Raw genomic sequence first — 13,149 nt, 5'->3', positions numbered from 1 at the left:
ATTTTATACCAGGCTTCCAATAGACATGGGATTGAAACTGCCAAATTTGGACAGGTAACTCGGAGATGAAAGGCTCTCCCCTGTCACCCAGCCTCTATTTAATTGAACTTGACTTCCAGGAAAAGAAGGTGAGGGCTGAAAAGAAGTGTTCTGCCTTACCAGAGATCAGTGAGCACTTTGAATGGAACCGGTAATTCACTTTCAGAGGGACTGGAGAATTTACAGTATGGAAAACAGGCCTAATGCAATTCTGCATTTCCCTCTGAAGTGGCAGCTCACGGAACAAACCCTCCTGCATTGTCAGGTGTTTGTTTCCTGTCTCAGCGAGCAAAAGTGACTCCGAATATTCTGTGTGATTAAAGGCTTGATCCCAAAAGGATCTCAGCTGCTGCAAATTCTTACTGACTTCCATCAAGCACGTCTCAGGATCAGGGCCAAAATGTGTAATGACTAGGCACAAGGAGCCGCTGCAGCTTTTTCCCATGATGCAAAGCTGTCCCCTTTGATGGTCTTTGGAAATGGGCCTGACTCGAAAATGGAAACAAATCTGGATTTAGCAAATGGCCTTTTATCCCTTCAAACCGCAGTTAAAAACGTGGGATCCAAACACTCCCAGACTTGGAGGGGTTTGAAATCTGGATCTGGACCTAAATGCTGCAGCTCAATAATCAAGGGCCGTCGACCTCAACTGGAGTTTTGGACAAATAAAGACTCACTAAAATCTGGCTCCATCTGTGCAGGGAGGACGTACGATAACAGCTGGGATTCTAATTGTATCCCCTTTTGGCTGATGGTTTTCAGAATGGAGTCCAGCCACTCAGCTACTTTAAAGCAATATTACACAGCCAGTGCTGTTTCCAGATCTTGCAAACCAGGGTCAGCCTCCTAGGGAAGGGTTTGCATGTCAAGAACCCTGGCTCTGTTGTAGCTGGAAGCTACTGCGAGGGAGGAAGGGGACGACGTCCGACCGTTTGGCGTTTAGGGCGAGCAGAGGTTGTGATTAGCGATGGGAGAGAGAGTGGCCTGGCCAGAACAGTGACCTGGGACTCGGGACTCCTGAGTTCTAGTCCTGCCTTTCTGTGCCTCATTTTCCCCATTCATAGCATGGAGGAAACACTTGCTTGCCTCACAGAGTCGGTGCTCTGAGTTGGAATGAATTAGCATTTGTAAAGTGCTTGGAAGTCTTTGGCTGGAACGGGGTATAAAAAGGGAAAGGCTTATTAAACCCCATGCGCCTATCAACCCTCTGTCTCGTTTCCTCCTCTGACTTCCCTGCTGGGGTGGTTGCCTCGGAGAAACAAGACAGTTCATCAGTGCTACAGGCTAGCAAGCCACTGACCCATGCGCAGCAGGTAATTCATCATCCAGTCCGTCGTCATGCACGTGCCTAACCTAAAGCTTAGTGAAGTCAATAGGGGTCTTTCCTTTGACTCCATTGGGATTTCCATCCAGGCTACAGTCCCGCAGTGAAAGATGTATGAAATACTAGACTGACACTGTGCTTGACGTTGGCCAAAAAGCTGCTCAAGTCATGCAATGCCCAATCCTGCTTCCTCACATCAATGCTCTTCGGCCCAGAATTTGACTTCAATGGGAGTTAGGTGTCTAAATACCCTTAAAACTCTGGCCCTTATTAACATCCATGAGAAGAAGGAGGAGGCCCATACTATGACTTGGATTCCCCCAGGCCACTGTGGGTTTTTAGACACTGAATTAATGGCTTTTCTCCCAAGGAAGCGAGAAGAGGAGTAACTCAGAAGCTCTGTGTTCTGGGCACAAGTACCTGTCGAGGTGAAAGGCAGCTATTTCCGCATTGTGCCTCTGAAAGTCAACGAAGTAGAAACAATCTTCTGGAGTCTCTTCCTCTCGTTCCTGTCTGAAGGAAACGAAGGGGTTACTAACCGGGCCAGGAGAACACACCCGGGGAAGGATGGGAGCGACCTGGGAGCAAGGTGGGAAGTGAGCTTTACAGAAGAGCCCAATGCACCAGCAGAGACCTGCAACGCTTGTGCTAACGACATTCGCCGAAGGACAAGAGCATCAGGCTACAGCTGTCATTTAAAAGACACCGGTGACGGGCCAGGAATGATTAAAAGCAACAACTGGACGGAGCAGTGCTCATATACTTATTGGAATGGCAGACACACGGAGAGAGGCAGGAGGTGGGCGGTGCTTCTGGGTGTCGTGCCTGCATTTAGACCTGGATTGGCAGCCCCAGAGTCCTTGTTTACCCACAAGGCAGTATGCAGCCAGGGGCCAGGCTGCTCTGCCAACAGGCCTCACTCCTCACCACCACCTCTAGCGTCTCGCTCTCCCTGTCTCTTTGATTCTTGGTCCTTCTGCTGAGACTGGCACCAAAAGACTTAGGGCAAAGGTTCTCAAACTGGGGGTCGGGACCCCTCAAGGGGTCACGAGGTTATTACCTGGGGGGGTGCGAGCTGTCAGCCTCCACCCCCAAACCGCGCTTTGCCTCTAGCATTTATAATGGTTTTAAATACACCTCTACCTTGATATAACGCTGTCCTCGGGAGCCAAAAAATCTTACCGCGTTATAGGTGAAACTGCGTTATATCGAACTTGCTTTGATCCGCCGTAGCGCGCAGTCCCGCCCCCACCCCCACCTCCGGAGCACTGCTTTACCGCGTTCTATCCGAATTCGTGTTATATCGGGTTGCGTTATAGCGGGGTAGAGGTGTATATAAAAAGGGTCGCACTCAGAGGCTTGCTATGTGAAAGGGGTCACCAGGACAAAAGTTTGAGAACCACTGACTCTGGGTACGTCTACACTTACCTCCGGGTCCGGCGGCAGGCAATCGGTGTTCTGGGATCGATCCCGGAAGTGCTCGCCGTCGACGCCGGTACTCCAGCTCAGCGAGAGGAGTACGCGGCATCGACGGGGGAGCCTTCCTGCCGCGTCTGGACCCGCGGTAAGTTCGGACTAAGGTACTTCGAATTCAGCTACGTTATTAACGTAGCTGAATTTGCGTACCTTAGTCCGAAGTGGGGGCTTAGTGGGGACCAGGCCTTAGGGTATGTCTGCTCTGCAACTGGGAGGTGTGATTGCAGCATGTGTGGTGACAGTGGTCACTCAAGTATACACCCAGGGACCTGGGTGGGGAGGGCTAATCTGTGCAGCCACCCATGCTGCTACAGCTTCACTATTGGAGTTACTAGAGCTAGCTGAGAGGTAGGGAAATGAAGTCTACCCGTGCTGCAGTCACATCTCCTGATAGCACGTAGCCATGCCCTTACTGTCAGCTTTGGACACCTGTCCTTTAGCAACAGGACTGAGACCAGCAGCTTATTTCTCTCAGGCCACCAAATAGCCAGCAGATAGTGATTCTGAGTCACCACCGTCTCCGTTTGTGAAGCAGCGCCAGCAGTTCCATACCCCCTGAGCTAATCAGTCCTCCAAGCTCATGTGTTTAACAGGAAAGCATGCTGCAATCCAAAGCTTGCCGGCCTCATCTCCTCCCAGCAGGCGAGCCAAGACATACCTTCCTACCAGCCACAGCTGAGTGAGTGCCTTCGGAAACGACATATTTTACCTCTTGGAATTCATAGAGACAAGCCATGGGGGAAAGAGAGGGAGAGGAACCTCTATTATAAGCACATCGTTGAACTCCGAAAAGCTCGACCCATCATTCCGAGCCAAGGCGGTGCGCAGAAAGCAATCCGAATGGAAATAAATGTAAAGGGCCAAAAGGGCTATAAATAAATGCAGAAGCAATTTAAAACTGCGATTCAACCACGAGCTAGCTCCTGGAAATATACTTGGGATTTCAATAAAAAAAAACAAATGAAGGAAAACAGGAATTCTATTGGGAAACAGCAGAACTGAATAGGCCTCAACAATCTCCTGCATACACACAGACACGACAGACAGCACTGTCTTGCGTCGTCAGCAGTGTGGAGCGAATCCGGTTTTAAATATGCAATTCCAACAACAGGTGTAAGAACTTTGTGTGTTTTTCTGTGCCAGGCACACCTGTGACACAGTGGGAACAGTCAATGAGAGCTAATTTTTCTGGAAGCCTTTTGAGCCGTCAAGACAAGGTTTACTGAGTAAAGGAGACAAAAGATGCTAATGCAATTTCCACGTCCTTTGTCAACCTGTTTTTATTACAAAGCCAGGTTGTCAGTGTCCCATTGCTTCACCCCATCCACTCCAGCCTGGAGCTATTCACTTGCATCATGTCCTTCCCTGCTGAAACATCTCGGGTTGTTTGCTGTCAGTGGTTATTTGCACAGATGGCTCTGCTAAAGAAGCCAGAGGTCAACTGCCTTTATTATAGCGTAGGCCACCTTGCTTAACTGCTAGGTGAGGCTGTTTTGGGAAAAAGCGACTGCAGGTGATTTAGAGCGAATACGTATGTACACTCTCCTTACCTCATGGGTTTGAACATGGCTTTCCCAAAGTCCTGGAACCTCAGGACCAGTTTCAGATGTACACCGCTGGGCTTCACAACTTGCGTTGGGGAGGAGAATAAAACAGAGTGAGAAATTCTTGATTTGACACTGGTAAAATATTTCTTAAGTATCATTTGGTATCAGAGAAATTCATCTTCCTTCTCCACATGAGTAAATCTCCCAACTCAGTATGGATAAAATAGCTCATGTCAGCTGGTCTATTTATTGCTAATTCGCTGCTGCATCTCACCCCTATAGTTCTTGCCATGGTAATTTTCCCTGATCCTGCTCTATGCTAGGCAGACTATTTTCCTTTAGCATTTCTAGTCCTCAGTCATTTGACATTTCTCCTCTGTGATCTTGGATTTCGCCATCTCGCTTGCCTTTATTGAACAATAAGCGAGAGTAAAAGTTGCTGGTGGTGCTGTGCGTACGTGCAAGTCAAAAAATCTGCAGTGGGAGTGCCGGGTGGAAGCTGGCTGCCCGGATTCTGCCTTCTAGGAAAATCTTCAACACAGCGCAGAAGCGTAAGTGGGGTTGGCCAAGGAGCCAAGGGCATGGTCTATGGTATGCCTACTCAGCTGTTCTCACCAGGCACTGAGTGCTACATGTAGCCCCCTGTGCAAGTTATTATACTCTTAGGGTAGGTCTACACTTACCCAGTAGTTCGGCGGCAAGCAAATCGAACTTCTGGGTTCGACTTATCGCGTCTTGTCTGGACGCGATAAGTCGAACCCGGAAGTGCTCGCCGTCGACTGCGGTACTCCAGCTCGACGAGAGGAGTACGCGAAGTCGACGGGGGAGCCTGCCTGCCGCGTCTGGACGGAGGTAAGTTCGAACTAAGGTACTTCGAACTTCAGCTACGTTATTCACGTAGCTGAAGTTGCGTACCTTAGTTCAACTTGGGGGGTTAGTGTAAACCTGCCCTTAGAAAAAACAGAGTGAACAGTGGGGCTGAGAGCTGGTCCCAGCCGCCGTGCGGGGTGACATAAGTGTTACATTGGCACCCACTGCAATTTAAAGTGAATTTCATGCTGGTGAAAGCTGCCCGCGGGTTTACATCCTGAGATGGTGGGCGGAGCCTACCAAAGAAACTGAAGCCCCGCCCCCTCATTTAAGGTTGGGGCCATAGAGCTCAGGATTTGAGTGACAAAGCTGCATAGACAGCCCTGGAGAATGGAGCTCTCTGCTTGTTCTCAGAGCAGGTACAGCCTGGGCATGGAACAGTGTGAGTTTCCCACATGCTGCCCTGCGAAGTTGTCTCAACCCCAAGCTGGAAGGGTCCCCTCTAGGGGCTGAGGGGGTTAATGCACATCCATGCTCACTCAGGGTTTGACTCAAAGCTCATTAAGTCAATGCAGAGACTCCCAATGCATTCAATGAGTTTGGGAGCAGTTCCCCAATTCTTGGCCTCACTTTCTGAGACTAAAAGCAAAGGCACCAATTAATCCCACTTGTGGTCATGTGCTTCTGTGGTCTGGATCCCAGTTCCATTAGAAACAGAACTCAGGCCATCAGCTTTCTTCACACAGGCCACCAAAGAGCCAGCCGAGAGATAAGGGCTTTGGCTCAGTACTGACCTGGTTTGGATTTGCAACTTTCACCTTGATTTTTTAAGGCAGCAGTTTGCACAAAGGCTGAGGAATTACCAAATGAAGCAGGAAATGTTCATGTGGGATTCAAGGAAAATTCAGAGCTATTATCTCGTCTACAAGGATTGCATTTAACAGAAAAAAGTGTCCTCTCCGTACCAGGTGTCAGGTTTGCTAAGCTATCTAGTACAAGGAGGTAAAATGACCTGCAAGTAGCGAGGACACAAATGAATCACTTACTCTGGGTGCAGTCACAGGCTCCTAATAAAGCTTTCTCATCCTGACTGTAATCTGCAGGGAAAGAAAAAGGGATCAGAGAATCATTCCCGTTGTACCTGGGCTCATTCTGGCAATTATTCTCGACCCGGCCGCTGCCATTTCAAAACGGAGACGTGCCGCTGGAGCTTGGTGCTGCTGGCGTTAACCAACTTGCCAAGAAGCAAATGAAATGAAGCAAGGTCTGGTGTCTGGCTCAGTACAACGCTCAGAAAAGGCAGAGTCAGAGACCGGTGTGAACCCAGCAGTCACTTCTCACAAGTGACTATCCCCCTGGCAGCAAGAGTTCGGGTCAACTGACTCGGGCTTGTGTGTGGGTGTAAAGGTAGCAGTGTACTGCAGGGCTTCTCAACCTTTTTCTTTCTGAGGCCCTGCCACTCCATGGCCCACCTCTGCCACAACAGCTGTTTTTCTGCATATAAAAGCCAGGGCAAGCATTAGGGAGAAGCAAGCAGGGCAATTGCCTGGAGCCCCACACCATAGGGGGCCCACAAATCTAACTTGGTTAGGCTTCAGCCTCAGGTGGCAGGGCTCAGGGCCCTGGGCTTCAGCGCCATGTGATGGGGGTTTGGCTTTCTACCCTGGGTCTGAGGCCCTCTCCCCTGATTAGGTTTCAGAGCCCAGGCCCCAGCCTGAGCCCTGAATGTTTACACTGCTCCCTTAAGCCCCGCAGCGCGAGCCAGAGTCAGTCGACCCAGACTCGCCGCCGCGGGTCTTTTGTTGGCAGTGTAGACGCACCCTCGGGCACTTCGGAGCAGGTCGAAAAACTGAAAACCTATTTTTCCTATTTAAAAGCACGTCGACAACGCTATTGAAATTTGTCAGTTACGTTTTCAATAAGGTTTTGGAGAACGTTTTATACAAAATAAAAATAAAACCCCAAGGCTGGAAAATGGTCACTCCATTTGTGTAGGTATTTATTTTTTACAAAAAATCTTTTCATTTGAAAGATTCCAACCGGTTCTATTATGGGGCCAAGTGAGCCGCCTTTCCCGACTCTTGTTGTATGTGAGTATATGGAAACTCTTACCGGCACTGACAGTGTTAAAATCTTGCATGTCATGGAGGAGTTTGTTAATGGCAGGGCTGGAGCGGGGGTACAGCCCATGGCGGCTGATGCCCAGGTGGAATTGCAGCCAGCTTGCTTCCCGCCCAAGCTGCAGCAGCGAGTCAGGAGAAGTTAGGTTGAGCTCCTCTCTGTAAAGCTTATGTCTCCTGAAAAACATTACGTTAGACGATGAAAAGGGCATGTCACTGAATGTAAATCCTTAGTGCTCCAAAACAAGCAGACTGCTGGTTTTCAAAGAGCTGGGAAAACGCTATTAACCGACAGTTCCACGTTATACAGAGCTTTCCAGCCAGAGATAGCAAATTGCCTTACGAGAGTGGGTAAGGATTAGGATCTTGATTTTACAGGTGGGGAAACCGAGGCACACAGAGAGAGCGCCTTGTCAAAGGTTGCCCAGGAAGACTGTGACAGACTTGGAACCAGAACCCAGGTCTCCTAAGTCATGTCTTAACCACGTGACCATTATTCCTAGTGTGGTGTTCTCTGTGCCAAACCGGAGAGGGCAAAAATATTCTTTTCATTACCTTTTTATGGTTATAGTGGGGTAGTAGCTAGGGACCCCTGTTGGAGTTCCATGCAGACTAACAGCCAGACAGCCTCTGCCTCACAATCTAGGATTTAGACAACACACAAGAGGAAAATAAACAGACAAATGGGGGAGGAAGGATGAGATACCAGCAGAAGTTTTCATAGTTTTACAATAGCTTCCCACTTTAGCTGCTGGGGCAGCAGTCTGAAAGCTCCGGCTGGTGGGCCAACAGAGGGGGATCTTCTGCTAGTCTGTTGAATGAAACTTTTTGGGGGTTGGAAGGCAGGGAGGGAAGGAGAGTCCATAGAAGGGTCTTACTCATACAGAGATGCCTGCAAAATGAACAGCAAACTGAACAGAGGACTGAAAAGGCCAGGGTGGGAAGAAGCCGTGTCTGCTGAATGTTAATGGGCAAACTGGGGATAATAGGGGACGTCCCTAGCACACAGGGGTGTTGTAAGGATAAATCCATGAAAGATTGCGAGGCCCTCAGGTACTGTAGTGATGGGGGCAGTCAAGTACCTAAGAGAGTCATTTTGAAAAGGGGCAAAGTTTCAGAGAATAGCATCATAGGATTGGAAGGGACCTAGAGTCTTGCACTCATGGTAGGCCTAAGTATTAGACCATCCCTGACAGGTCTTTGTCTAACCTGTTCTTAAAAGCCTCCAGTGACGGGGAGATTCCACAACCTCCCTAGGCAATCTATTCCAGTGTTTAACCACCCTGACAGGAAGTTTTTCCTAATGTCCAACCTAAACCTCCCTTGCTGCAATTGAAGCCCATTGCTTCTTGTCCTGTCCTCAGAGGTTAAGGAGAACAATTTTTCTCCCTCGTCCTTGTAACAACCTTTTATGTACTTGAAAACTGTTATCATGTCCCCTCTCAGTCTTCTCTTCTCCCGACTAAACAAACCCAAATTTTTCAATCTTCCCTCATAGGTCATGTTTTCTAGACCTTTAATCATTTTTGTTGCTCTTCTCTGGACTTTCTCCAATTTGTCCACATCTTTCCTGAAATGTGGCGCCCAGAACTGGACAAAATACTTCAGCTGAGGCCTAATCAGGAATGTTCAGCAAATCCACCCTGAGATGGAGCACAAAGTCCTAGGGAGAGCAGTGCTGGTTTAATACTGCACCACATGGTTAATAGCTTCTTCCTGAGGGGACAATCAGCAGGAAGGGGCTAGGGAGGAAGTGAATTTCCCTGAAGTGTTCTCAGCTAATTGCTCAGTCAGGGATAGGAGGGCTTGGCTTCCCCTTCTCTCCCATTGAAGGAAAGAGGTTCATGTTTGCTCCCCAGAACCTACAGACCTCTCTTGGTCTGCCCAGAGTACAGGGGGTCTGTTGGAGAATGTGGGTCTCCATGGGGAGGACCTGTGCCTCTTCACTGGCTTTGAGCCCCCATAATCTCCTACCAAGTCCTGGGGAGCAGGACTCCACACTAGGGGCCCCTCCTTCCCCCCACCAGCCCTTAAAGAGAATCCCAGAGACCAGAAGGAATTCTGCTTAGGGGTCAATGCAACCTGCTGCTGCATCCGATTTTAAGCGGATTACTCTCGTGGGGTGGTTGCTATGAGTGACGGGGCACGTGCAAAGTTAAAATGTTTCTCTTACATTTACGGCTTGACCCCGGCCTGCCTCCCCCTGTCTCTGGCTTGCAACCTCCCCAAAGTGTTGGTTCTGGCCCTGGGTGAGGGCTCGCTGCAGGGACAGGGCAGGAGCAGGTGTGGGGAGCTGACCACTTTCCTTCCTCTTGGAAAGAGTCTCCTTCTTGAGCAGAGAAAGGGTGTAAAATGCATAGACAGCTCCTGTGTACTCCTCTTTTACCCATCCCCCTCTCTCATGGCCCTTTGTCTTTGATACAGGACAGTCACTTGCCCAGTAACTTCACTGCGTTTGTCCATGCAAACTACAGATTAGTGCCTAGGCTAATCATTGATCCAGGTGACATTCAACAGCTTAAGCCTGAAACGTAAGTAACCCCGGACTTTTTGATCTGGGTCAGCATACGCCGAAGCAAGGCCAGTGACACCGTGGCATGCTTCTTTCCTCGGTCCCGGCAGGAAAAATGAACATTCCACATGTTCACTAGAAATCCTGCCAGGCCATAAAAGCAGGAGAGCCAACCTCTGCTAAGTAAACAAGTGAGGAGAGAAGGGGAAAAGTAGGCTGGTGAAAAACCCCAAATGGGCAGCAAAGTCCCTCTTACAGCAGCCAGGCTCAGGAATATGAGGGGCCTTTAACTAGAGTCAATGGGGAACTAGCCAAGGTGGGTGGGGGCAAAGGGAAAAGTCCCGGAGTGTGGTGCTTTGTTTCTGGTTAGTATTTTCATCGACAGGACTCAAGTGCTTGGCAAAGGAGGGTACGAATGTACAAGGGACGATTAGTTTGGATGCCTGCCTTCTATTTCTACCTTTCTGCTCTGTGATTCCAGCTCATCTAGCCATCTAATCGTAGGGTTTTATACTGTTCACCAGCACCGTAGTCTCTGAATCCCCCAAACACCATTGGCAATTTGTGGCTCAATTTTCCCATCTATAAAATGGGGGTAATCGTTCCTCCCTCTCAGGGGTGTTGTGAAGCTGAATGCTGCCAGGTTAGTAAAGTCTTTCAAGACCCTCAGCTGGAACACCCCCTATCACAGCGCCGTATTATTAATGGCGTCTAGTTCTAAGTCAAGTGAAGAACAACAGGATAAAGTGTGTGTGAGTCAGTCTGTTCTGGCACTGTGCAAGCCCAGAAAGAGGCCAAACGATGGTGATGAATATGTGCTGGTGTGCTGGAAAAATGACGCAAGTGCTCTTCATCTCATTTTAGACCTGCAGTCCTAGCATCCTTTTCAGCCTATTGGCAGATGTTTCTGCTGCAGCTTGTCTGGAAGCGTTGCCTGCAGGGGGGGGTGATTATGTCACACAAGAGCTCCCCAGGAGTAACTATGTGCCAGTGAGATGGTTGCTCTTTCACAAAGGCTGGTTAGTCAGAGAAAGTTGGAGATACAGGGCCAGATTGTGAGCAGCTGAGGTCAATCAGGATCGCTCCCCTCGCTGCAGGGCTGGTTAAACCCGCTGAAGCTCTGGCCTGGAATGAGACGGTGTCAAGTACAGGCAAGAGCTTGACCTTGCCTGGTGAGGAGGGTCCAAGTGGGAAGGTCCCAGAGGCTGCTCTTGGGGCCATTTGGTAACTGGATAGGCAGCTGGACTCAGATGTAACAGAGGCTGTTGGCTTGGCTGGTACCACAAAGGTGCCCCCAAGAAAATGTGTTCCAATGGCACCAGAAACGGAGGCAGCCCCACCGAGCTCCATTGTTATTGCAGAGCAGGGCGAGCCCTTCTCTAAGGAGATCAAATGCAGTCAGTCACGCCCTCGCTCCTTGGGGCTGGTGTCTGCGCTGCGCCCTGGGATCTGAATGGTGCAGTGTCAGAAATTACCTGCACCGCTCAGCTGATTTAAAGCTGTTATTAACCCAGACAAAGGAGAAGTGGTGACATGTATTTGCAGGAACTAAAGCTTATTACTGCCTGAACTGGGCGATCTACCGGTGCAGGGAATTCCCAGCTGGCTAGAGCCAGTGTAGCCAGCTCTGTCACCCCTGCCTGCCCCACTTGGTGCAGGGGATGGGTTGGGGCCTGGGTTGGTGGAATGGCCCCTGTGGGTATGTCTACACTGCACTGTAGGGCTGGCTGTGGGACCCAGGCTTGTGGACTGGAAGTTTCCAAGCCCAACGTTGTGTGTCCACACTGCATGGTAAACCTGGGTTAACAGTTGCTGGCCCCAAGTCTCAGAACTGTGCTAACATGTCCATACGGACCTATGCAGCCCCTCTGACTCAGGTCTGCGGCTTGAGCCGTGTCTGCACTAGAGAATGACAGGCTTGGACCCAAGTCTCAGCGGGACTCAGGCTCTCACCCAACCCCTACTAGGATCCTAGGACTCAGGTGCTGAGTGCTTGCTGATCAGGCACAATACAGGCAGATTTGTGTGTGGACAGAAGTGGGCTCAAACCTGAGTCAAGGCCTGGCTTTAGTCAGCGGTGTAGACATATGGAACCAAACCCAGCCTGGCTGCTCCAGGATTGGGGGAGTGCAAAGGTAGTTGGGGTGTTGTGTTGAACGTAGCTCAGACAGGTCTCAGGATCTGGCCCTAGGGCCCTACTACACAATGCTAGGCCTTACTATTTCCCCTGGTACGCAGCGGGATTTCGGATGAGTTACACAGAGCTCTGTACGAAACTCTTTCTTAAGGGCCAGATCTGTACCTCAGGGCTTGGGTAATTGATGTTTGTTTTCATGTTGGTTGCATGCTTTTTAAAAGGACGAGGAAGGCATTTAGGAGGCCAAAATAACATAAGATCGGGGCCTTCCATGACGGTGGACTCCAGGTCAGGACTTAGGGAGCCCCTGAGAGGTGATGGTAGGCAGCCCAGTCTAGAGATATCAACCAAACTGGAGAGGTAGGGTCGTGTCTGAGTCCAGAAGCCGCAGTGAAAGAATCTTTTTATATTAATTACAATCAAACCCTGTCTCTTTTATTCCATGTGAACCACCACCGTTTTTTTTTTCACGGTGTTTAAGGTCCTAGATAGTAGAAAAGTTCATATCAATGTAAAGTGTTAATGTAGTGCTGTGAAAGACCGTGGCAGTACCAGCTTTCACATTATTTCTGCCCGATACACGACTCTATGAAGCAATTTGACAGCACTACATTGATTTAATGGTATAAAAGACAATTACCGGAACCTGGACCCTCCTTGGTAAGTAGAGCGGAACAGCACTCCTGGTACCATAGCACAACTTGGGGGGAGGGGTGTCGGGGGGGGGAATCGCTCCCTTTCATTAGCATTTTGCAAACGTTTGCAACATTTGCAGCTTTGGGCCAATCCTTGCTAAGCTGCAGTGAAATTAACTGGCTAGTGGAGGGACATTCAGCACATATCATTTGGAGAAGGGCACACTGGCTGTTCAGCAGAGCCCCGGACAGCATATACAGTCCTGATAAAGGGAACGCAGCCGCCCTGGCCCAGTTTGCATTGAAGGGTAGATCAGTGAAAGAAAGCAGGAACCTGCAGCTGATAACGAGTGGTTCATTAACAGAGAAGGGCACCGGCTGGGACCGAACACTCTAGAAGAGGAAAGCGCCAAGTTAATCCAGGCCTTTAACAAAACACACACTGTTGGGCAACACAAAAGCTAAAAAGAAACTTGCCTCTGACAAGGAGCTTTATTTTCTGGATGCCCGACGTAAAGAAAATTAAAAGCATCGGAGCAACGGAGGTCG

At 49.5% G+C, this 13,149-nt stretch overlaps 1 protein-coding gene across 1 annotated transcript in view; it reads right to left on the bottom strand.

The window, feature by feature from the left end:
* FAM20A (FAM20A golgi associated secretory pathway pseudokinase) overlaps positions 1–8,514 on the bottom strand; it is a 19,936-nt gene extending 11,422 nt beyond the window's left edge. The window contains exons 1-4 of the mRNA XM_026654435.2: positions 7,309–8,514; positions 6,243–6,293; positions 4,390–4,468; positions 1,784–1,876 (exon numbers count right to left, since the gene is read on the bottom strand). Of these exons, the coding sequence (XP_026510220.1) occupies positions 1,784–1,876; positions 4,390–4,468; positions 6,243–6,293; positions 7,309–7,528 (443 nt within the window). The 5' untranslated portion in view covers positions 7,529–8,514. The remainder of the gene's footprint in view (positions 1–1,783; positions 1,877–4,389; positions 4,469–6,242; positions 6,294–7,308) is intronic.
* Positions 8,515–13,149: the final 4,635 nt, after the last annotated feature.

Source organism: Terrapene carolina, unplaced genomic scaffold, assembly GCF_002925995.2.
Source record: "Terrapene carolina triunguis isolate 2854851 unplaced genomic scaffold, T_m_triunguis-2.0 Scaffold192, whole genome shotgun sequence".
Lineage (NCBI taxonomy): Eukaryota > Metazoa > Chordata > Testudines > Emydidae > Terrapene > Terrapene triunguis.
The sequence above is the reverse complement of the archived record's forward strand: the minus strand, read 5'-3'. Positions and strand labels throughout refer to the sequence as shown.